Genomic DNA, 25,004 nt, shown 5'->3' on the forward strand with positions numbered 1-25,004 from the left:
GGCAGAATATTTTTCTCCTTTCTCAATGTTCAAAACCCGCAAAACGTATTTTGATGGTCACAGTACGTTACAATATACAACTTCTCTTTGTATTTTCTGTTTATTAGGTTTAAGAGGAATAAAAGCCTTAGAAACAAACAACATTCAATTATCAATTTCCATCCTAAAACACACCGGAGTTTATTAGAAAGATTTAGACATTACAATAGTGCTTGTTTATTGTTTTTAATTTAGCACAAGACTTATTTAAAAATGTGATGCAGTGTAGTCAATTCTCTATGAAATTATGATTAACTGTAAATAAAGATTACAGACATAAAACTTGTGTCTGTGACTTTCCTCAGTCTTTTTATAAGCCATTAATAATTACAGGTGAATGAAATGACAAAGGAAAGACATAAAATAAACTTGGAAAAAAAAAACAAAGTGTGCACAGCTTCAAACAAGGCATTCCTGTGCATAAGTAGCCATATTATTAAATTTTTCCTGATTGAACAGTCATATGTGGCAAAGACTAGCTGCAAAATGGAGTGCAAAACACCTGAGGTTTTTCCATGGTGACATATCAATTTACCCCTGTGGACAGGAAAACAATAAAATATCTTTGCTTTCATCAAGTAGGAGTGGATATCTTTGCGGTATTGGCAGCGTGAAAAATAACCAATCCTTTGAATGCAGAAGATGAAAGCAGACCAGGAAGAATGCATTTCTGGTCATTTGGTCCCCCCAGCAGTGTGGCCCCTCATTTCTTGGCTTGCTTGGTGACCATGTTGCGGGGGGGAGTCACAGGACGGCTGCCGTTGGGCTTCTTCTTCTCAGCTGGTTTTAAAATCTGCAGGAAAAAACAACGCAGAAACCTTTTCAGAAAATAACTCTGCAAATCACCATTTAAATACTACTCCCAGAGTTTCCTAGGTTCAGCACACACACGGGCATAATTAACAGCACTAAGATCCTCCTCCTGGCTCTGATTGGTTGTTTCTAGTTGAAACTGCGAGAAGGCAGAGAAGCTTGATTTTTTTTCAGATTATTTGTCTCATTCAGTACCATCATGACATAATGACAGTTTCAACAAATATGTAAAAAACATTTTAAAAAATTACATCCTGTACCTTTAATGAGGTGGCAACAAACAGCAATAAGATTCTATAATTTTTTTTTCTTCAGTTTTTGCAAACATGAATCAAATACTTTAAATATGTGATACAATACAGTGTGTGACTAATGAGACAAAAAACGTCAAATTTCACATAATGATGCCACAGTTCAATGTTTGACGGCCATATTGAATTTTGATTGGTACCCTGACTTCAAAGTGCCATCCTGTTTAGTTCCCCCCCAAACAAGAAATTTTGATTTACATAGAATGGAGCAGAGAGCAATATCAGTAAATATTATGAATCCATTTTTCTGTTGCTTATATGGACACGCTTTTACTGCTGAAGTCCAAAAAGAGAGAGAGAAAAAAAGTCATTTGCCTTTGATGGTTTATGCCGTAAAAAAGCCGGATACCTGAAAGGAGCACATGAGAGTCTCATCAACGCTCATCATGGCACCAGCGTTGTCAAACTCCCCGCAATAATTCGGTGCCGAGAACAATGTGACGAGTTGCCTCTTTGCGAAAAATTCGTAGCCATCCTCAACAACCTGCAAAAAAGTAAAAAATTAAAATAAATAAATAAAATCTGAGATACGACAGACAAGATTAAAAGTTCTGCCCTATAAGAACGTAAAAACTGAATCATGTAACTTGTGGATGGTGATAAGTTTAATCCAGTGCTCAAGCTGCTAACATTAACAGAAACGGCTACACCGAGTTGGTCACATGACGACAAACGCAATTGGTCCATTTTTCATAACAATCCAATTTCATGGACATTTTTCAACAATGTTCAAAATAGATTAGAGTTTTATGTTAAAGAGAAGCATGATACATTAGTAATTAGTTCTTATAATCTCACTGTATCATATTGACGCTGGACTACAATTAAGATTAGGAAGTTAAATAAGTGCCAAGAAACCTCTCTTTGCCAAAACAGAAGAGGAAGTCATATGCAACTTTTTAAAATCAAACCATCTTGTAGAAATGGTAACAGTAAATATATATATATATATTTTTCCTGTAAGAACAATCACTATATGAGGTCTAAGGTGGCAATGGACCCAAAGTAAAACATTAACATAAGCTGCGTCTTCATTACAAACGTGCACAAAACTTTGTCAATATTCCACTAATTGTGTTCTGTCACTAATGTCAAAAGAACACAATTTCACAATTGCGTTGTTTCCATTAAATAAGAAACAATCAAAAATTAAATGTGAATAAGTTTATTCATGTGACAAGTTATTAAAAATCCTGCCACGCCATCATCCTCCAACTACTTCCTGTTGTCTTCTTCATGGTTTGCATCAGTGGCAACAGCTCGTTGATCATGTGACTCGCATGATGTGAAAAAAGTGTTAGCATTGCAGTTTTGAGAAATAAACCTATTTTGATATAATAATATTAATAAAAAAATCCACCTCATCGAAAATGTTTTTTTTTAATTATCGTGGTTCCGTTAAGCAAATTTATTTTGAAAACATCAAGTTGCGCAATTATGTGGTTAATAGAAACACAGCTATTGTTTATTTATAGCAAGTCATTTAGCCATGCAACATTCACCAACATTAAGGATTATTTCTTGTTCTGCCAATATCATGCAGCCCTAGTAAAATTATGAAAAGTTACTTATTGACTTCTATCTTTACATGGTGACCAATGGAAGCCCTGTTTTTTTTTTTTTTGTTTCGTTTTTTGAGGTTTTCCTGAAACCTACACATTTCAGTATTTTTAATTGATTTTATTTTAAAACAAAGAAAGAAAAAAAAAAACATTTTGCTGTACTGGACACAAACATTAAAATACAAAAAAAAAAAAAAATAGGCCAAAGGTATACGAAAACAAAACGACTGGGAACACGATTTCGGTCTGTACAGTACGCCTGCCAACTCCCTGCGCTGGATGCAATGTCCTTGTACAAATGCGCTCTCACACAATCTTGTTTCTGTTTGCTAAAGACAGGGGGCGCTGGAGTTACCTGGTGGGCACGGCAGATCAGATCCAGGTCGTGCTTGTGCAGGAACTTGGCTACCACTTCGGAGCCGAAGGTAAAGGAGACGCCCCTGTCGTTCTCCCCCCAGCCCAAAACGTCCTTGTCCGGGTCGGACCACAACAAGTCGCACAGCAGGCCCTGGTCAGGCACGTCAGTGGGACGCATGATGCGTCTGATCTGCTCCATGGACTGAAGGTCAGGTGACAGTCCTTGATGCAAAAACAGGGCAGCGATACCAATAAACAAACAAATACAAGGGCCACGACCTGTTACATGTGGGTCAGTCCAAACGGAACGACAAACTGCAGAGGAAGCGTTTCACAAAGACAAATAAGAGCAGCTTACGTCAAAGACGCATCAAGTTTTCTAATATGCCACAGTTGTGAAAATAATGCACACAAAAAACATAACACTGTGTACAGAGAACAAGTGACAACAAGAACCTACCTCCATGGCAGCAAAAGATCTTCTCGTCCACAATTGCAGCAATAGGGAGGCAGTTAAAACAATCTGTGAAGGTCTTCCAGAGCTTGATGTTGTACCTTCGTTTACCTAAATTATGACGACAACAAAGGATATTTTAATTTGTCGTTGTGCAATAAACATACACTAGAGCAGGTGGGCAATACTGGTCCTGGAGGGCCGGTGTCCTGCAACTCTTAGTTGTCTCCCTTGTCCAACACGCTTTAATCCAACAGCTGAATCACCTCCTAAGAGCAGTCTGGTTCTCAAGAGTCCTGCTAATGACCTCATTATTTGTCTCAGGTGTGTTGAAGTAGAGATGCATCTAAAAGTTGCAGGAGACCGGCCCTCCAGGCCTGGAGTTGCCCACATCTGCACTATAGAAACAGCCAGAGGTGGAAACCTATCTGATGTTTCATTGGGTTCAGACTAAACACAGAAAAATCAGATTTTTTCCCCCCCATGCTTATTAAATGCATCATAACTAATTTCTCCCACTAGTTTCAATCATAACTTATTCAACCGATGGCCTGTTTTTTAATTTCAGTTAGAAAAAATAAAATAAAAATACAAAACAGGGACAGACAATGAAACGCCTTCATTGTCTGCTGGTACTTGTGGCACATTTGTCTTTTATGGGTTATAATCGTTTTGCGATGGGATATGGGTGTAAGAGGACGGATGGATTGGTCAGTAAAAGCCAGATTAGTGCATCTCTTTCATATAGTTAGAATATAAGAGATGCTTTTATAGTATGACAAAAAATGTGAATAACCAACACTCCAAAGTTATGTAAAGGTTTTAATAAGACTAAGAACAAGGGACGCGTTTTGGCTACATGTCACCGCAAACTTTCGTCTTTATTTTTGTTATTAAAGCTTAATAAAACCTTTGTATAATTTTGAAGTTTATGTAGTTCTTCAGAACCCAACGCTCATTTACTTTCTTCTCCCCTCTGTTTTACATTTCCTCCATTTTTAATCTTACACCAGTCAGTTTCCCTCAAACTGCCTGTACCCTGCCAGAGAAATCGCGTGCCATCGCCTGATTCCTATTTAGCTGCTAAATTCTCTTTGAACACAAAACAGTAAAACACATCTCAAATTTGGTTCAATTAAAACAATACTCACACTCATCGTAGAAACCATATATTCTGTTGATTGAAGCACATTCGTGGTTTCCCCTCAGCAGGAAGAAGTTCTCCGGGTATTTGATTTTGTAGGCCAGAAGAAGACAGATTGTTTCAAGAGACTGCTTCCCCCTGTCCACATAGTCACCCAGGAACAGGTAGTTGCTCTCTGGAGGGAAGCCCCCATACTCAAAAAGCCTCAGGAGGTCATAGTATTGCCCATGGATGTCACCTGCCAGACAGAGACGTGGGGATGGTGGGGGGGGGGGAATTTATTGGATATAATCAATGTTTTGGCATCTGAATCGTATTCTGCCATGTGATTTTGTTGCCGTTTAAGATTCGGATTTAACAATTTTCGCTCACCACAAATTTTGAGGGGGGCCTCCAGCTCCAACAGAATGGGTTGACTGAGAAAGATCTCCCTGGACTTCAGGCACAGTCCACGGATCTCGTTCTCCTGCAGTTGCACATTCTTGCCAGGCTTTGCTCCTCGGACTGTGCCCAGACAACAAACAACAATCAGCAAAGATAACAACTTAGCACACTCACTGCCAAGTCAGCAATACCTAGCGCAGAATCTGGATGGGCAGGTTGGGTGGAACAGGTGAACAGCAATCTGTGTACCCAAACGTAAGGCAAGACTTCATAGTAGTATTTACAAAGAGTGGCTAATTTTAGGAATTAACATTAAAAAAAAGCAGGTGTTCCGGTATCTGTCAGACTAATGTCATTTTAGCGACACTCAAACTAACTGGGGGTAAAGTTCACAATTTGAGCATAAATCACTTTATGGCAACTTATAAATACGGGTATTGTGCATTCTTCTTCGTAAACAGTAACTCAATACAGACAATACGCTTAGCGGCCGATGAAAACCTAATCAGGTCAAACATTTAAGGGTCACAGAAAGTGACGTTACACCGGTATGCGCAATTTCTGTGTGCAAGAACAGTGTGTTGTTGTTTTTTTTTACCTTTGGGAATACTGAGATTCCTAATCATTAAACACGTTTAGTGATAACTTGTGGTTATTCCCCATGATGAATAAATGCAAGGAAATGAAAACTAAAGATGAAAAAATGAAGCTAGCTTCCCCATTTACATCTGTTATTGTCACAACAGCATCGAAATTGCCATTGTATTTTATTTGAGATCGTACTTACCTTCTAAAAGACGTTGAATAATACTGTCTATGTTGAGCTTGTCAACATCAGCCATTTTCTGCTTCTATAAAAAAAATCGATTCGGTAAGATCTCGGCGTTAGTACACTTGCGAAAGCTACCTCGCTAGCTACCCTAGCATTAGCTACAGCCTATTAGCTTAGCTCTGTAAATTTTCCGACTGAGCGTAAAAAATGTTACTGAGACACAGTTCGGCTTGTAGGTTCGTTGACAATCTTTTTTGTGTGAAATTTTAAAAGCTGCTTTTAAATTTACGGATCCCCGTTTTCATAAAAATAAAAAATAAAAAATACGAAACACAGCCACGGCTTTTGTTTTTTTTAAAACCGGGGTATAAAAAAATAAACGCCAACCGAACTAGCTGTTAGCTAGCGATGGTGTCTCTGTTTTTGCTCTGCCGCACCTTGAAGAGCTAACCAGCAAACTCCTGGGAGGATGGGGCCGCCAGTGCGCCACTGCTGCCACTGCTGCCCTCTACCGCTCCAGGTGGAGAAAAAGCATCCGGAGTTACAAACTAGACAGCTTAAGACAAATTCTTTTTTAATTTACATTGATTAAAACTGATGTCTCCATTCTTAATTTCCTTTTTTCAAGAAGAGAAAATTTCTAGCTTGAAAAGTGCAGTTATACCTAGACTGAGTCTTTTTGGATTTTCAGACATTTACAGTGCTTTGTGAAATAATTTTATACTCCTTGATTTTTTTTCTCTCATTTTGTTTCATTTCAAGCAACATTTAAAAAAATAATAACCTTCTACAGCACTTTACGTTAGTCTATCACATAAAATCCCTACAAAAACAAATTTTGTGTTTGGGTCAAGAGTATTCCTGATGCTTTCTAGTTTATTCAAGTGGCCTTTGGAAGAAATGGAGTTTGAAAAAAACAAGCTATTAATTTTCAACTGGGATGATAAGAAATCAATCTGATTCCTAAAGTGTGTTTATCATGCTCATATTGATGAAGACTTTGACTTGACTCATTGATATTTTCAACAGGAAATTATACTGTTATAGCCAGAGGGGGTAAATAAAACAGAATAGAAATAGCATTATTATCCCACAGAGGAAATTCAGACGGCAGAATCAGATTCACATACAACGTTCCAAAGGTTACATTTCTTTTCCATGATTCATACGCCAACTATTTTTGATAGTTCTCATAAGCAACTGCAATATCAAATATTTTTGCAATTATTCTAGAGGAATCACAATCAAAAGCAGCAGCTGAAGCTAAAACATATAAACGGACCCGTATTCCTTCCAATAGTAAATGTCATAAATAATGATTTCTAGTCCAGACTGCTTGAGATTACCTAGTTTATTACGTCCTGTCGGCTGCCTGTATGTAGCTTAATGTTGAGTTTGAAAGAAGGACCCCCTGAACAGACATTTTATTGTCTTTGAAATGAGCTCTGTATGAACTCAGCTTAAAGCAGCCGGCGGCCACTTCCTGTTTAATGAGCCGAAGCGTCTCATTCTAGCTAATAAACCTTCTCACGGAAACCTTTTAAGGATACATAGCTTAGCCCACAATGCCCTCCGTTATATTTAGGCCCTCAAAAGACGTTTGCAGTAACATTAGGACTCGGGATGCTGCCGGTGGTCACACTGGCTCTTTTTACTGCCACACTGTCAGCACGGGATTAAAACCTAAATGGCTTCACGCAGCTATAATTAGATATCATCACTGACAATGTGTTCCAGCTGCAACAATAGGAAGCCGAACCACACATACGTCTCTAAATCAGGAAACGGGGAGATGTGGGGCTGGCACGCGCGTCACGGTGCATGCCGCAGTTATTTTGGTGTTAGTTGGACCCTCGTGAATGCTTTCTATTCTACTGTTGTGTTGATGCATATCAAACCCTCCCTCTTTATTCATCCACTTAATAAATAGGAGTTAAACATATACCAAGGAACAATACTTTTCAGAAGTATTTAAATGCTTATAGGAATACTTGTGCTAAATAACAACACAAACACAGACCACACAGGATTTTATGTTAAAGCCCAACACAAAGAGTTGCACATTTTTAAAGTGGATGGGAAATGATGCAGATCAAATCTGTTTAAATTTAAAAGTGGGGAAATTATGGTGTACAGTACTTTGCAACCCCTTGTACTCCCACACCTACGAATAAAATCCAGTGTAAGTTCTTTCTAAAGTAACCTCATGAATATTCTTTCTGTGCACACAGGGCCGAATTTATGTGGGCCCCAGGGCTCGAGTCAGTTTTGGTGCCCTGTCAGCTATAGAACAATTATTTTACTGGTGAAAATTACAATACAATAGGCAGGCACCATGACAGTGGTGGGCGACTTAGTTTTATCACAATATTTAGTGATAATGATACAAGTTACAATAAGAACTATTTATTGCTTTTTTTTTAGGTAACTGCATGGTTTACACAGCAGTCATAGCCCCACAAAGAGTTCTTGAAAAACTCACGCTTTTGCAATATGCTTCTTTAGGACACTACTCACATAAAAAAGTGTGATTTATATGTATCACATTAACTGCATATTATCATATTTTCTAATTTATTGATATTTATTCATGATTTCATTGAGCAAACACTGGAGAAAATAGTAAAAAATAAAAATCCAGACAATATAGACTTTTTTTACATTAATTAGAATTTATCATGACAGTGATAGATCAAAATTCTTATCATGACAAGAAATTTATCGCAATAAATAATAAACAATGTGATAAATGCCCACCCCTAGTACATGATTGTTGAACTTTAATTAGAACAGTTAGCGAAACCGAGACCAAATTTCTTTTTCAACTTTTTTATTCAGATGTTGATTTTTGTGCTGATATAACTGGACACCAGCTGGATCCTTGAGGCCGACTCCATCTATTCCTGGTCCTTCTCTTCACCGTGTGTTATGATGTGGACCAGGTTCTTGTAGTCTAGGTTTCCTGCTACATCGGGAGGAAATGCTACAAACATCTGTTCCATCTGTGGACAGAAAATTAGATTAAAAACTGATAGTTTTTTTTTTTTAAAGTTCAGTCGAGTTTAAACTGCCCAAACAGTCACAGGATGATCATCCGAGGTAGAGCACCGACCTCTTCAGCTGAGAATCTGTCTGCCTGAGTCGTCAACATCTCCGTCACACTGCGAAAGCGAGCAGGGAAGGTGAGAAAATCAGGCGGCCGCTTCATCTAAAACGTTAGCCTCATACTAATACTCACTAATCTTTCTTTAGTGTTCCTGTTCCCTCAGGGTCAAAGACTTTGAAAGCATTCAGGATAGTCTCCTCTGGGTCAGCACCTGACGAAAATGTAAATAGTTTTTTGTAGGATTTAAAAAAAAAAACACTTTTTTTTGCATGAATGATGATGATGATGATCCTGGATTACCTTTTAGTTTCTCCCCAAACATGGTGAGAAAGACTGTAAAGTTGATCGGACCCGGAGCCTCCTTCAGCATATCGTCAATTTCTTCCTGTTTGACATTTAACCGGCCTGAGGGAAGACAGAGGTCAAAGGTCAGGGTGGAGTGAAGCTGGGGCTCTGGCTGTCACAATTAATTTTTTTTTACTCATGTTTAATCGCATTTACGTAAAAAAAAAGTTAAATATTTAATGGATAAGCTGAAAAGTTAGTTCACTGAGACCATTGCAAAGAATCATATAAATGGACACACTTCTAAGATACAGGTTGTTAAGTTGTACAGTAAAAAATTAACAGCAATATTTTGGTTTGTTTAGTGAGTCATAAAGAAAAAAATATGGGTGTTAATTTTTCAAAATCATATATTCATCATTTTGTATGAATAACAAATGCTAGTCATACATCTGTAGATGTCAGCATTCCAAATGGAATTATTTATTAGCTAAATATTTAGTTTACAAACTATATATTTAGCTAGGAAACTACTTAGCTAGCAAAATATATTTAGTTCCCAAATACATTGCTAAGTCTGAGCTAAATATTTAGTTTTCAAACTTTGTTTGGTTCCAAATGAAATGTTTAGTTTGCTAACTAAATAGTTAGCTTCACACAAAATATTTATTTCCCAAACAAAATATTTATTTCCAAACTGAACTTTTTAATTTCCTAATTAAGCATTTATTTTCCAAACTAAATATTTAGCTTGTGAATTTAATTCTGACATTTATGAATAACATTGTGAAAACATGACTTTGAAAAATGAACTCCTGCATTTTCCCCTCTCTATGACAGGTTAAATAAACCTAAATATTACTGTTTTTTTATTTATTTATTTTTTAACTCCGTAGCTTTACGAACGGCGCCCCACACACCCCGTTTTCTCTCACCTAAAGCTGCAAAAGTGTCCCTCAGGTCGTTCTTGTCTATGAATCCGTCTCTGTTTTGATCCATGATGGTGAAAGCCTGCAGGGGATTCAGAAACACCCGGCGTGACTCGAGTGTGCACAGCAAGCGGTCCCTGCGGGGTGCAGAGCTCGGGTCCGGTTCTGCTCACCTCTTTGAACTCCTGGATCTGGGCCTGCTCAAACATGGAGAACACGTTGGAGCTCGCTCCCTCCGCTCTCTTCTTGGCTTTCTTTGGAGACTGCAGGGTTTGACCACAACACCAAGATTAAACCCAAAACTACCTCCGACCACCAGCAGCAGGAGGACAGTGGTAAATCTTTAATGACCGCAACTAAGATGTGGCTAACAGGTTCAGGCTAGCAAGTTTGGACTTTCGCATTAGAAGTCTCGCTAAGTTCGCTAAAGCTGGATATGGATACAGGCTTAAATTGTCGGCCCAACACAGAAACCTTCTCTACCACAAGTCTTATCATAGTTCAATTTGATACTTTTATTCACATAAACATAAACACATCAGCCTCCTCAGGGCACACTATGAATGAGAACAACCAAATTTAGTTAAATTCTAGCTAAAATGATCAAAAGTTAAAAAAACAAAACAAACAAAACAAAACATGCTGACTATTCACATTTACGCTCGCAAACTAATGTGCCTGTTTGCAATTTAAATGTATTAAATGGTGAAGTTAGTGCCATTTTTCTTTAAAGATTAATTATTGCTGACAATCCTACCAAAAGGAGCCTTATTACAGATCCTTCCTCCCAGGATAGACTTTCTAAGCTTCCCTGCTCCCAACAAACTCATGTTTACATCTATGCAGTGGAGAAATTTCTTATAATTTGAGTATGCTACTTTTAACAACTTTTTTCCCTTAATGTAAAGCCTCTTATTGCTTTCTTCTTCTTCTTCTTCTTCTTCTTCTTCTTCTTCTTCTTCTTCTTCTTCTTCTTCTTCTCCTTCTTCTTCTTCTTCTTCTAATCTTAATTATGTATTTATCCATTTGCTTTAAACTTGCTGCTGGTAAACCTGAATTTCCCCACAGTGAGATCATAAAGGATATTTCTATCCATCACTTAACCTTTCACCACTGGACTATATATGTTAATTCTGAGCTATATGAGCAGATTTGCTCATTGCTTTTAGGTTTTCTGTTCCATCCCAGGATTACCAGCAGCTCCCCCCCATCAAGACCTCCCTTTTAAAAAAACTTTCTAGATTCGCCCCTGGTTGCCTTCTTTAATTTGACCCACTGTTGTTTTTTTACTGTCATCTGTGCCTTTAAGACAAGCCAATGATGAGTGAGAGGCCGTAGGGGCACTTCCAGTGGGGCAGACATTTACTTAAGAAGGATTACAGACTCTGTCAGTTGGTCATGGAAACATTATTTACTGTTTTGTGAGGAAGGGGGGCTGCAGGGGTCTAGTCCGCTGCCTGCACTTCCATAGTTCCAGGATCACATGAGGGATTATTCCACAGGGCCTGGATGATGACAGGATGCTACTCTGAGTCCTGTTTGATCAGAAAACCCTCACAGAGAGGGATTATGTTGAGCTATTTACATGACTGCCAAGGAACTGTTAAAAAAAAAAAAGCGTTGTGAAGGAATGCAGCGCCATGACATAATTTTGGATTTGCATGCCTCTCGACAGCTGAGGTCTAATGCTTGCTGTGGATTAGCTCTGGGGCGCTCAGATATCCCTCAGACAGGACCTCTGGCGCCCCAAAATTGTTGCCTTGCTTTTTTTTTTTAAGATGGTTAAATATGAAATGATGCAGAGTTTGCTGGTGAGCACCAATTTTGACCAACAAAATTGGTGCTTGCCTATTTATCTCTTCTCCTAAGTGTCCTCTATACAACACTATAATTGAATTTTGAAGGACATTAAATTCTTGCAGTTAATTCAATTTTTAACCAAACATACTACTTTGATAATGTATTGCTTAAAATGATTAATTTTTTTACAGTATTAAATACTGTTGAGGCAAAACCTTTGATTATAACTGTTAAGAACTGTCATAAGACTTGATAAAGTTTCCACGTCGAAGCAGGAATTCAAATTTATCTTCAGTTTTCAGTAGTTTGGTGACAGAAGTCAAACTTTGGTTTTTAGCCCTGAGGCAGACATTGCTAACGGATGGGAAATTGCCGCTTTTGTTGTCTGGGGGAAAACTTTATATACCACTTTTCTTTTTTAAATCTTTGGATAAAATATTTTCAGGAATGCTTTATTGCTTAATGACAACTTTTTTTTTGTTTCTCTTAAACATAAATGACAAATTAAGAGTAAAATAGCCTCAATACTTCATAAATGACTACAGGATTTAAGTATTTTCTTACTTAAGCTTCTACTGATTATAGCCTAGCTACACAAAAATCACGCCAATTGTAACACCAACAAATATTAGTTAAGTTTTTTTTTAATCAATGTCTTCTTTTAACACCACTCCTCTCTTCTTTTGAATATGTTTTCCATCTCATTTCATCTGTTTGTTCTGTTTTTTTTTCTTTTCTTTTCCTGTCTCCAAACTTCTCCTGTCTTTTGTTCGAGGTATCACTGATCTAGCAGATCCAGCCTCTTCCCCAGACAGCCAGCGAAGCGATGCTGACTAAATGTGCATCTACTCACCATGTTTCCTTGTGGCTAGCTGACGACCAAGCTGTGTCCTTGCTGCTCTGTGACGGAGCAGCACACTGAACAATGGATAGATATGCTGACCGCTTTCCCCTCTGATATATAATGGTGCATGCTTATGGACTATAAATACTCCATGCCTTGTTTAGGCAGCGGTGCAGGTAAGGAGGACTATTCTCTCCCTGACATCGGCCACCATTGTCTGAGTTCATGAGATTTAGGGATAATAGCCAAACGCACATACCCCTATTACTGAGGCCCCAGAATAACAACAGGACATAGCTCCGGCCCGGGAAGGACAGTTGTGTTTTGTGACTGACAGCTGCACTTGATGGGGTCCATCATCCAGCTGTCTGTCCTGTTAGTGGTCCGCAGTGGGCCCGGGAGGGGCTCTTCTTCTCAGTAGCTTGCTAAACGGAACTGTTAGCTGAAGCTCGCTGAGCCCCAATAACACCAGGTCATAAACAGCATACTGCACTGTGGGAAACGTTAGCTGGGAACATTATTCACTTCATTATTCGCCTCATTATATGTCATTTCTGTTTTTTCACTCTTCGATTTAGACCGGGGCTGTCAATCTCATTTTCACTTTGTGCCACATCGAGATCACAAATGTCCTAAAAGGGCCGGAAAGTTTTGATAAAACAGCCTGTTAGCTGAATAAATAGCTGCCTCTGCGTCCGATGAGAACTTAAGTTAAATAATACTCAAGACCTTTTTACATTGATGTAACAGATAAAAATTGCTTTATTTAATATTTAATAACTGATAACTTGAAGGCAATATGAGTCTCTTTGAACCTGCCACACTGGCTTTTAATACCTTTGCCCAATAATATCGATTAATGTTTTCTTTATAGCTGCTAATAATAAATTTCATTGAAGTTTCACATCAAAAGAGATTTATTAGATCTATTTTTTAGTCTTCAGGTATGAAACTTTTTTTTTTCCATTTTATTCCACAAACGTCAACATTACACACAAAAAAATTATCTGTTTACAAATACAAAAAAAGTTTTACATTCTCTTAATTTTCAAACCCAAAAATAGAAATTAAACAGTATTTATCATAAATTAAACATATGTATCTTAACATAACATAACTTCTTCTAAAGAAGTTTTATTTCACTGGCTTGTAAAGGCATCATACCAACTGCCCAAAACTAAAAGAGAAAGAGCAAAAAACTTCCAACTGTATGTCATCCAAAACCAGAGGGGACAACTGTCCTAAGATGCAATGCCTCAACAAAAAATAACCATGAACAAAAATCTACAGAAAGAATAAATCAGAGCCACCCTAACACTATATAACCCATCCCAATTCCAACATGGGGGGTAGGAAGGTGAGGAGGAGGATGATGGGGGAGGTTGGTTGGTCAGTGTGGTAGAGTTCTCAAACACTCACATCATCATTCCAAAGATGAAGGAAAACTCTGTGATGTCACAACTAGAGTCCTGCTTGTGATGTCATCAGCTCTGTATGTATGTAACAAACTTCTACATTCTTGTCATTGCTTGCTGCACTACTGACAAGTTCAGACGTTCACAAAGCTCTTTCAAAGCTGAACATTGAGATCGTTTGCTGATCAAAATGGATTTTAACAAACATTGTTTTGTCCAACATGTCGAACCAAAGGCCACATTCCTCCAACGGTGAGATGAGACCCCAGCATGGAGCATGGAGAGCTGGACAGAATCTGCAAGGCTGGACTGAGAACAGAATGCCTCCCATTGAGTTACAGAGAGAGATCCAGAGACTTGGCTCTCTTTTGGAAAAGGAGAGAGCAAGATGGTTTGAGGAGAACCAAAAGCTAGTCTACGTGCAAAGAGACCTGGAGAATACAAAAGTCGAGTTACAAGGGCAGAAAAGACTCAAGGAGATGAAGAGAGAACTACTGACAGGAGAAGAGTTTTCTGATTCAGTCTCTCAGACGAGCTGTTCTGCCCCAGGCTGGATGTTGGAAATGTTTTAATTAGTTTTAAAAAGTTCTATAGTATTAATTTCTCTGTATTTTATTTTGAAGGAGAATTTTGAGATAACAGTGCATTGTGGGTAGCAGAGGCAGTTGCAGTTCATAGAGAGAAAGCCTGCCCGTTAATGTATGAACTTCACCTCCTGTGTTGTCAATATTTTCTTACACTTCCGAAAACAATGGCTGTTAGTTCAATCTGTGTTCTGTTTGGTGTTATATGTTTTGTTAGTTTATTTTGAGATTGTTTTCCAAATGTGTTTATTCTAGAAAAGCCATATTTTGATAGTTTTTATTTACATAGCAATGGTTGCTACGTGACTGTTTCTTAACTGCAGCTCAGGTTAATTATATTCAGACTCTAGAAGTTTATTCTGTGTATTTAGAGCTGATGCATATTTTATTTTTCTTTCTTATAGTTTCACTCAACCTTTCATTGAGCTTTCCACACCACTTCTCAAAGTTGTGTCAAGAAAACGTAATAAAGGAGCAAGACGCTCAGCTTTCTGGCTCATGAAATTGAGTTTGGCTTGCTGTTGATCTACGTTAACATACACAGAGTATCTAACACGTAGTGATAACAGTACACGAGCTATAATCGCTTCCAGGGTGCACAGCGACATAAAAAACAAGACGAAAAGGCTGCTGCAGAAGGAATTTGAGGAATTGAAGGTAGCTCATATTGTTGGTGAGGAAGCATTCAGGTCACAAATCCAGGAAGAAAAAGAGAAAAGTGACGCCCTCCAACAAGAGCTGGACCAAATCAAGACTCACTACGAGGAGCTTCAATGGAAACATGAAGCTGCAGGTGAGGGGAACCTGCAGGTCGACATGCAGATGTTTTATGAAGAAAAAATCAAGCAAAAGCTCCTTGAAAACCTGACAGCTGAGGAGGACGATCTCCAAGAAAAAATGTCCAAGGAGATTGCCTGCCTGCAGGAAACAGACCTGTGTGTGGAAACTCTGTCAGAGAAAAGGGAAAGCCAAGATCCTGAACCAGTGGAGGCGTCTCTGAAGAAACATCTTCATAACATAAAAAGAGTAATATCCAGTGAGTGTTGAACTCTCCAAAGGTTGCCCTTTGTCACAAATTTCTAGGAGCCGTCAAGGTGTTGATGGGATCCATTTTGGTGGCCTTAGGATCGCGCAAAAAGGATTTCGCCTGTTAAGTGTGGTAAAAGGTACAAGTACAAGTTAAATATATGGATATGTTGGTAATTTTTTTCCTTTCGTTCATTAAATGCTAGAGAAATTGAGGTAAACAGTAGTCTGTAGCTAAGCTAACTATGCTAAATGGTTGATAATCTCTCACAGAACTGACTGGACAGTCCAGTTTTATCAGTTTGACTGAGACATTTCCATATTGACCCAGAGCTGAGATTGTAGTCAAAGGGGCTACTAATGAATACTGATCTGAAGGACATAAATATGTTGTGTTTTATTTTGCTTATTATAGTTAATTAACATATTGTAAAAATCTGGTTTTACCTCATCTTTCTGGGGACATTCTTGTTAAAAAATTGTATTAGCCAGGATTAAATTTTCAAAAGCATGCAAAGAGTTAAAAAAAAATACAAAGGAGAGGAATTTGTTCTGATAGCACTGTATGGGGTTTAGGTGTGATTAGTATTCAAAAAATATTAATGCTTTATTATTATTATTATTATTATTATTATAATTATTATTATTATTTGGTTATTTTTTAGGATTCAAACAAGTTTTAGTTGCTTTGTTCGAAACAAAATGGTCAGTATTATGTAAAATGTACTTCTTTTTTTTAAAGCTTTCCATCATGTGTTATTACCTCATCATAAACATACCTGAAAATTCTTGATTCTTTCATGCATCTTTGAGAAATTTTTGAATCTCCATGGCAACCATTCAGCTGTGCGAAATGACTGGGTGGACCTAGGTCACTGGTCACCAAGGACTGCCTCACAGAGCAACGCTCTTTCATAACTTCCGGTCACAGCTCCTTCAGACTAGCCAGCAGCAATTAGCAAACGTCTGGTAGAACTGCACATCTGCTTAACTCATTATAGAAGCTACTTCTCAGTGAAACACTGATAGAAACATTGTCAGAGGGTTAATAGAGGAGCTATGTTGTGATGATTTCCTGAAGGCGGAGTTTTAGAAAAAGCAGGCGCTTCTTAAAGACACAGGTCCAATTTCAAGGCGTTAGATTACGATGTCAAATTTCTTTTAAATCATATTTTATATATATATATATATATATATATATATATATATATACATATATATATATACATATATATATACATATATATATATATATATATATATATATATATATATATATATATATATATATATATATATACACGGAATTTTTATAACAACTGAAGGTAACATAGTTATTTTACTGTGACACAAGATTTCACTATGTGCTTAATACATAATCCTGCCCCTTTAAATATAAGCTCTGTTGATTAATTTAGCTGGTCAAACATTGATGTATAAAGAAAAACTATGTGGGATTTATTGCCCTTTTAACAAATGCAGCCCATATTTAGTCGTATCAAAAATATTGCACGCCTCATATTTATTGGCGAGGTGTTGTTTGAAGTTCATCCATCAAAGAGCTCGCACGCGGTTGATCGAGAGTTTAGAGCTGACATTTAGACTGAGGTGGAGCGGTCTGTCGATACGAGGAGCGCAGAGGTGACCATGCAAGGGAAGGAGATAAACAAAGGAACAAACAGAGAGAGGTTCTATGGGCTGATGAAATGAAAATCAATCTCTATAAAAATGACCCAAAGAGAAAAAGTGTGGAGGGTCCACCACATTTCTCAACCCCCCTCTTCCCCCGACACACACTTACTTACACACACAGACCCCAGAGACAAAACACAGCTTCATCTGTCAAAGAGGGAGGTGTGTTTGTCAGAGCCAGGACCGGGACACACCGCCAGGTCCTGGTCTCACAGCTGATGAAGGCAACAGGAGGAATACGGAGTACTATAAAGGAACATTCTGTCTCAAATTCAGTACAATGGGTTTGGGTTTTCCTGCTATAGCCACGCTGACAAATAGTAACAGCTCAGTCCAACCATGTGTTCATGAATTCATGAGCTTTGATGCTACTAACAGATAAGAAAAAACCTCATCTGTCAATACATGATGAATTTGTATTGTACCTAACATTTTTCATTTTAAGAAGACTTTAATTTGTCTGTGGAAAATCTTACACTAAAAATGTAGAAAAAAACGTCATTGTACCATTTTGTACTTTTGATAGATGGATGGACGGATGGATAGATGCATAGATATCCTACTTTAATTAAAACTCTCACCACCACAATTAAATACACTCCAAACAATAAAAGCTTGTTAAACACTAACACGAGAATAAAATCAAAGTACACATATTGCTCAATAAAAACACATAATGCACATTCCCGCATGCGTTCCAACAAATCAGACCAGACCATCAGCAGAATTGCAAAACACTACATGCCTACCTTATTAATCATTCTGACTGATGTAGGGACAAATGGATTTTTGAATCTGTTAAGTCTACAAGCATCATAGTAAAAAGTTTGCCAGATGGTAACAGTTCATGACGTGAGTTGAGGATGTGACCGAAATGCTATTGAAATCATACGTGAATACATTTGTTCACCCGTCAAGTCATTAAAAAAAACATGTTTGGTATGTGGCTATGGATCCTAATTTGACATTTGATGCCGTCCATTGCAGTCTTCAAGTTGAGTTTGTGCTGAAAAGGCAGGAATCCTGAATTAGAAGTTAAGAGAACGGCTGTAAGGTGTGAGTCGTACTCTGCTAACACACTCCAGAACGTATGAGTGACAAATCCACTTTGTGAGATAGCGGTGGAGTTCTGGTGGCTGGACTAGTTTTCTTTACTGTGTATATGTTTCTTGTTTGGTAAACATGTTGGACAGCATAGGGTGCATCTCTGTTGCACCCTATGCTGATGATTTGCTGATGATACTCAACTATATTTATCCAAAAAACTAAATAAATGGATGGGTTAAATGCACTAAAGTATTTAATTGGCACGAAATCCTGAACAACTCCTGATTTAATAATCATAAATTCACACAAAATAGCCGTTATCTTTGAAGTTGAACAACATTGTGTGTCATACTGTGTGACAAAGGTCACTGGGTTATTGAAGAGACCAGAAGGAGCCTCATCGTTCTTCGCTGGCAGCCATTTTGAACTCGGCAACCACTTCACTGAACATTATCATGATAAAATGATAAGTTGTGTCTCAAACTTGTGTTCCAACTGGCAGTCTGTCGTCTACAGGATAAATTGTTGTGAGAAGTCACATCATCCATTGCTATTAGCAAGACTGTTGTATTGTTAGAAAGGCATTATTGCTGCTCTAATCACTCACTGTGGGAAATTACTGATGAATATAATTAATATGTTCTGTAGGACAGAATAAGAAATGGTGAGATGGTAAAATAATGCTGTATAGTAGTGACTTAAGTTTACAGCACAAATTTGTTCACAAGCTGTTTACATGCTAAGTAGCAAAAGCTAATGGTAGCTATGTTTAACATTTGCACTTAAAAGTTTCAGTAGATATAGCATTGTTGTCTCATCATTTTTACTATAGGTAGGTTGTAACAGTTTTATATTTTCCAACTTTTGTACCACCCAGTAGTAAATTATAGAAGCTAAATTTGTTTTTTAAGTTCTGTATGAGTCATAAGATACATTTACTTGTACTTAAGTTCCATACAAACTGTAAGATACATACTATCTGTAGGACACAACGGATGGTTAACTCCACAGAAAGGTGAAAACTGAAGATAAATATAAGAAATACGCAAGAGAAGCCATAAAGGAGAAAAGAATACAACCGGTAAGGATTATTTAGTCCCTCTTGGACGTCAGCTCATGAGGTCTGTTTAGTTTATGCTTACTTTCTGTGACTAATTGTTAAATGTTTGATATAAAGTATAAGAATTTGTTCTGATCTGATGTCATTTTCTGTCGTGAGCAGTTCTCACGGGTTGTCAACACCAGAATAAACCCTGTTTGATAATTCTACGTTGTGCCAAAATCCTTAAGGGTGCTATATAGGTTATGAAAATAAAATAAAAAAATCCTAACCCTCTCAACCACAGCACACCTGGCTCCAATATTGCTAATTAGCAGAGCTCTGTAGAGCTTGACTGCATGCTGGTCAGGCAGTTTAGTCGTTAAATTAAAGTGAGTAGGAAAAGGGACACAGACGTTGTGGGACTCTGGCTCTCGAGGAATGCAGTTTGAACCCACTCATGTACACGGAGACTTTCTGTTTTTAATTCACACAAAAGTATCGCAGATGAAGTAAAATTTTCTTACAGTAGAAAACGTTAGCAACAGCACTGATTATGTGTCTTTAAATAACCAAGCTTTTTGTATCCTCTTGCAAGCAACACATCTATCCAGTGACACTTACACAAAAGCTGACTGTGTTGCACCACAATCTGGTTTTAATTCATTTGTTAAACACAGAGAGTTTTCAAAGAAATATGTTTCCCCCACAATGAAATGCTTATTTTAACCTCACTATTACTTTTTTAATAAACCAGTTGACATTAGCAACTTTAACCCTAATGTGTCATATCGGGTCAAACAAAATCAACCCATTGCTGGGCTGAATAACATTCGATACAACTGGTCATTTTGAGCATCCTTTCTTCAAATCATAGAAGAAACATCCTGTCCACAAAATAACAGAGGCAGAATAACGTCCTTTAAAAAGAAACACGCTCAGTATTTAATTTGCACAACTGATTCGGTTGGGTTGCTGCTTCACAAGTCTTTTCATGAGGAATCATTTACTCAGTTTGTCCAGTAGATGGCGCCAGCAACCCACCACATTCAGCATCAAAACTGCTTCCCAAGCCTGAGTCTGATTTTCTTTTCTTGTTTCTTTGTGAACCTTGGTGGCTCAGTCAGAATGCGTTTTCACTACGTTTGAGCTTTTAATAGCTTTCACTCCTCACTCAAATGCAATCGAAGCGCAGATAAACATTAGCTTTGAGGGTGTATGTGAAAAATATGCTTTGATTATACAGACATTTGTTTATTGAAATTATATCAGAAAGGATGTGATCCTGTAAGATTTGAATCTAAATGATGGATGCGATGAAGTGCTCTTAGTTTATTGCAGCGTAGATCTTTCTGACGTGCACTCACACACTCAAAAAGGGGTTTTATCAAAATCGTACAATATTGCATGTGTGGGTTTATTTGCCAGAGAAGACAAGTAAGACTTTTCATTGAGTATAAAACTGTCAGTACTTTCAAATAAAAAAAACAACAAAAATCTGTCATTTAAAACCTGTGACCTCATCAAAACAATGGCTGTAAAGCTCCTGGATAATTTCCCAACTGTGTCCTGATTTTAAATAACCAAGCACTGCTTTTTAGATTAAGCGTCCCCCACCGTAAGTATGTTTTAATTTGAATGAGGTGAGAAGGTTACTGGAGGAGGCCCGTAGTGCTTTGTTGGTGACGGCGGCAAACATGAGGCTACGATTACGTTCAGAAGCACAGAGATGATTGAAGCCATTAGATTCAGCAATTTCACCCCCATCCCTAAAGGCTGAGTGAGGATCCAGAGAAGCGAGACAGACAACTCGTCAGCTTCAAGCGGTGGAGATTGGGAGTTCACGTCCCGCCTGGATTCCCACTGACCCGGGGCGCTGCGCTATTCCTGTTGAGTCAGAGCCAAAGAGTTCCTATCTGACGTCTGGAAAAGTCTTAAGATTACAAATACTCTGTTTGATCTGTGGGCAGACACTGTGCCAAAGGTTCTGCTTTTTGGGCACAGAGACAAGACTAAAGATTTAGTTCAGAGAAACACTTGCCCTCGTCCGGTAGGTCTGTGTGCTTGCTGAAGTGTCCAGATTCCGACTTTCAGTTGTTTCAGCAGTCCTCTTTGACTGTGCTGCATAGAGAATAGTAATACAGTAACTACTTCCATTCAAAATGCAAACCCCCTTCAAATATTGAGAATAAGTACGTTTTGTTCAGTGAATGTTTGAAAATGCAACTGAATCATGTCTGAATGCATCCGTTATTGCACATGTGTCAAACTCAAGGTTCATGGGACAAATCCGCCTCGCCAGAACTATTTCTGCGGCCGTCTAGACTCCATGGCAGGCTAAACTTTATGATGACAGTGTGCTCAAATATTAGTTTTTCACTTCTAAAAAGTGTGGTACGCATTTTAAGTTAACCCCATTTTTATTTGATACCCTCCAAATAAACACCAGTGTAAGCAAATGCCAACAGAAATCACTTAAATATAAACAGAGTTTAAATGTTTTTAATCAGCATAAATCTGGATGTTCTATGAAGGCCTCAGAAGTTTGTTAGAGAAAATATGAAGCCTGGCAAACACACAAAACAAGGTGATTTTGTCAGATTAGACCAACATTTTGCTGGTTTTTTTTATTATAGGACTAAAAACTGCTGTGTGAAATACAACACTGCATATTCAATTAAAATTCAAAACTACTTTATTGATCCCAAAAGAAATTAAATGTTGTAACTCATTTAATGAAAGAGTTAAGAAAGCTCCATATCACAATGAATTTGAAGAAGCCTCTGACTGAAGACACTCTGTTTTTCTGACAGACAGAGTTGTCCATATTTTATTTATTTACTTTTTGGTAAAATGTCACCTTAAGCCCAACGTGGTGACCTCTAGTGGTTGGAGCATCATGCCGTGTGGATGCAGGACTTGGTTAGAATTGATACTGAAGATGGAGTTAAACACGGGAGTCGTGGAAGAAAAGCCTTTAGAAGCCATGCAAGAAATTAATGTCACGCTTTTCGGATTTTTATTTAAAAAAAAAAAGAAAAGAAAAAGGAAAAAGTACCACACAACATTATCTCCTCAAATTATGTCAGGTCAACTTTATTTAGAGTTCAGCAAGAAGGCAGTTCAAAGGGCTTTTCAGTCACCAATTATATAGCAACAAACATTACATTTCGTCAAACGTCATCATAAACATCACCAACCAATTATAAATCAAATGTTCTGTTGAGCTGCTGGAACCTTCGAATATCTTCACTTTGTCAGAACGACATATATAGGATATGTATGAAAGGAAATCAAACTGTGCCCTGCTGCAGGTACTGCACCTCCTGACTGCCTGGTGTCAGCAGGGGGAGCAGCAGAACTGAGCCGCTGCTCCTTGACCAAAGGAATTACTCACTCTGAGCAGAAAAGAGCACCCTCATGCTTTATTAAGTTAGTCAGTTTTGTGACAGTCTATCTATCTATCTATCTATCTATCTATCTATCTATCTATCTATCTATCTATCTATCTATCTATCTATCTATCTATCTATCTATCTATCTATCTATCTATCTATCTATCTATCTATCTATCTATCTATCTGCCATAGTTTCAGTTTTCAAATGTCAGATTCATAGATTAGTCACAATTTAAAACAAAAACCTGCAGTTGTATAGCAACATATCTGTAAAATGTGTGTAAATTTCTCCCTGATGACTACAGTTTAACAGAAAAAAATGTCTTGAATGACATGCAAATAATACATGTACAAATAACAAAGCAGTACATGTATTGATAGTGCAGCCTTTCTCAATTTATGCCCCTCTGTCTCTAATTGTAATGTTCCGGGTACTCCTGCAATAAACACGCAGCAAGGAAAAAAAAAAAAAGTAAGAAAAAAAAGTAGGCTTGGCTATTTTCCCAGAACTCAACTTATCTACACATCATCTCCTTCTCTTTTCCAGACCATATTGATCAAGCCCGGGCTTTACGTCAGTATTGATAACCTTGCCAAAGCAAAAAAATATAAATAAATAAAAAGCGATTGTCCATTTAATATTGCGGACGAAGAGGATACACTTTGCTTTTTTATATCTTTATTTCTTTTAAGACGCGAAAAAAAAATTGTTTACTTTTTCTTCCCCCCTCCTTTTTTTCTTTTTGGTTCTAAAAAAGAAAACAAAAATGCCGGCAGACTTGGCCAGCACATCAGTGGACTCTTCTATTAAGTACTTTTCTTAAGAAAAAAGAGAACAAAAGTGGGACCGGTGACCGTAAACGCTGTTTAACGAGGGGGAATCCAGCCCACATATTTATTGCAGCCGCTGAAAAAAATCTCCTCAATATCCCCCAAGATGGCCGCCGATGTAGGATCGATGTTTCAATATTGGAAGAAATTTGATCTACGGCGGCTTCAGGTTAGTGCTATTCTCACCTTTCTCCGCGTATTTTTTCAGCGACATGCCTCCTGACGGCGTCCCGACGCTTGTTAACTCGATTCGGGCGAATATAAGCGGAGAGTCGGCGCTGTTTGCATTGATAGTTATTAGAAATTGATCCCTGTTCTGCCTTTGTTCAGTTCAATCATTGATCAGCGGTGGAGCGACCGGCGGAGCAGCACAGCCTCAGTGTTAGCCACACCGATCTGGGATCAGCACCGCGGACAGCACTGCTGTTTTACACGCGTTATCCTTTCTCCTGGTTGTATGTTTTTGTACTCTTTATCCTCCCCGACCAGCTCGGCCGTACTTAGGCGTAGGGAAACTTTTAATGCGCCTCTGAATCGCTGTTCCTGGACGTAGCTGCAACTTTTCTCAGGCAGCTTCGCGTTTTATGCGGCTCGTGTCGACGGCCGCAGCGTTGCTGCTCGCTTCTCCCAGCAAGCTACGGGGAATTAAGTTCTAATTACTACGTTTTTGGACCGCGGAGAAAGTTTTATTTCTCATTTGGAAAGTTAATTATTTTTTTAGCTGCTAGTCGTAACGCTCGGACGTTTTTATCTACATAGAATAATTGAATTAAAACAGCGTTACAGTCGTCTTAAATCGCGTCTTTTCGGTGTTTAAAGGCACGAGCGGCGGACTGCGTGGTAGCTGGCAGCAGAATGTCTCTGAATAATGGCGTGGAGACTGTGGCAGGTGAGCAGTTTGTTTGTATCACAGCCATCATTTAGCCTCCTCTGTGTAACAGCATCATATGCGCCCCGTGTAGCCTGCTGTAGCTTCAGCCACCCAGTCACCCAGCTCAAAGTTGGCTTTATAAACCACGGTGCTGACAGGCTGGATGGTTGTATCCGCTGCTGTCGGGGTCCACCTCTCTCCTCTCCTCTCCTCCAGCCGCATAAGGGCTGCTCTGCTCGGTCAGGGTAGGGTGGCGGTGGTGGTGGTTGGCGGTGGGGGCTGTGTAATTGTATTCCCCGCT

General features: G+C 38.3%; 3 protein-coding genes across 3 annotated transcripts in view; 1 reads left to right on the forward strand and 2 right to left on the reverse strand.

Annotated features, from left to right (window-relative positions):
* Positions 1-81: 81 nt before the first annotated feature.
* On the reverse strand, positions 82-6,286 carry LOC106931439 (protein phosphatase 1, catalytic subunit, gamma isozyme). The gene is made up of 7 exons (XM_015009579.2): positions 5,852-6,286; positions 5,053-5,184; positions 4,688-4,918; positions 3,543-3,647; positions 3,081-3,304; positions 1,513-1,647; positions 82-832 (listed from the first exon to the last, which is right to left on the reverse strand). The coding sequence occupies exons 1-7, from the start codon at positions 5,904-5,906 to the stop codon at positions 743-745; spliced, it is 972 nt and encodes a 323-aa protein (XP_014865065.1). The 5' UTR covers positions 5,907-6,286; the 3' UTR covers positions 82-742.
* Positions 6,287-8,649: 2,363 nt separating this feature from the next.
* Positions 8,650-12,918, reverse strand: myl2b (myosin, light chain 2b, regulatory, cardiac, slow). Its single transcript, XM_015009567.2, has 7 exons — positions 12,810-12,918; positions 10,330-10,419; positions 10,163-10,238; positions 9,243-9,347; positions 9,075-9,153; positions 8,949-8,997; positions 8,650-8,838 (listed from the first exon to the last, which is right to left on the reverse strand). The coding sequence occupies exons 1-7, from the start codon at positions 12,810-12,812 to the stop codon at positions 8,734-8,736; spliced, it is 507 nt and encodes a 168-aa protein (XP_014865053.1). The 5' UTR covers positions 12,813-12,918; the 3' UTR covers positions 8,650-8,733.
* A 9,357-nt stretch (positions 12,919-22,275) lies between these two features.
* The window catches only part of cux2b (cut-like homeobox 2b), a 133,971-nt gene continuing 131,242 nt past the window's right edge, over positions 22,276-25,004 (forward strand). Inside the window, exon 1 of the mRNA XM_088009105.1 lies at positions 22,276-24,001. Coding sequence (XP_087865231.1) covers positions 23,939-24,001 — 63 coding nt within the window. The 5' untranslated portion in view covers positions 22,276-23,938. The remainder of the gene's footprint in view (positions 24,002-25,004) is intronic.

The sequence above is a fragment of the Poecilia mexicana genome, unplaced genomic scaffold (genome assembly GCF_051168715.1).
Source record: "Poecilia mexicana isolate PSO_F unplaced genomic scaffold, ASM5116871v1 scaffold_9, whole genome shotgun sequence".
Taxonomy (NCBI): domain Eukaryota; kingdom Metazoa; phylum Chordata; class Actinopteri; order Cyprinodontiformes; family Poeciliidae; genus Poecilia; species Poecilia mexicana.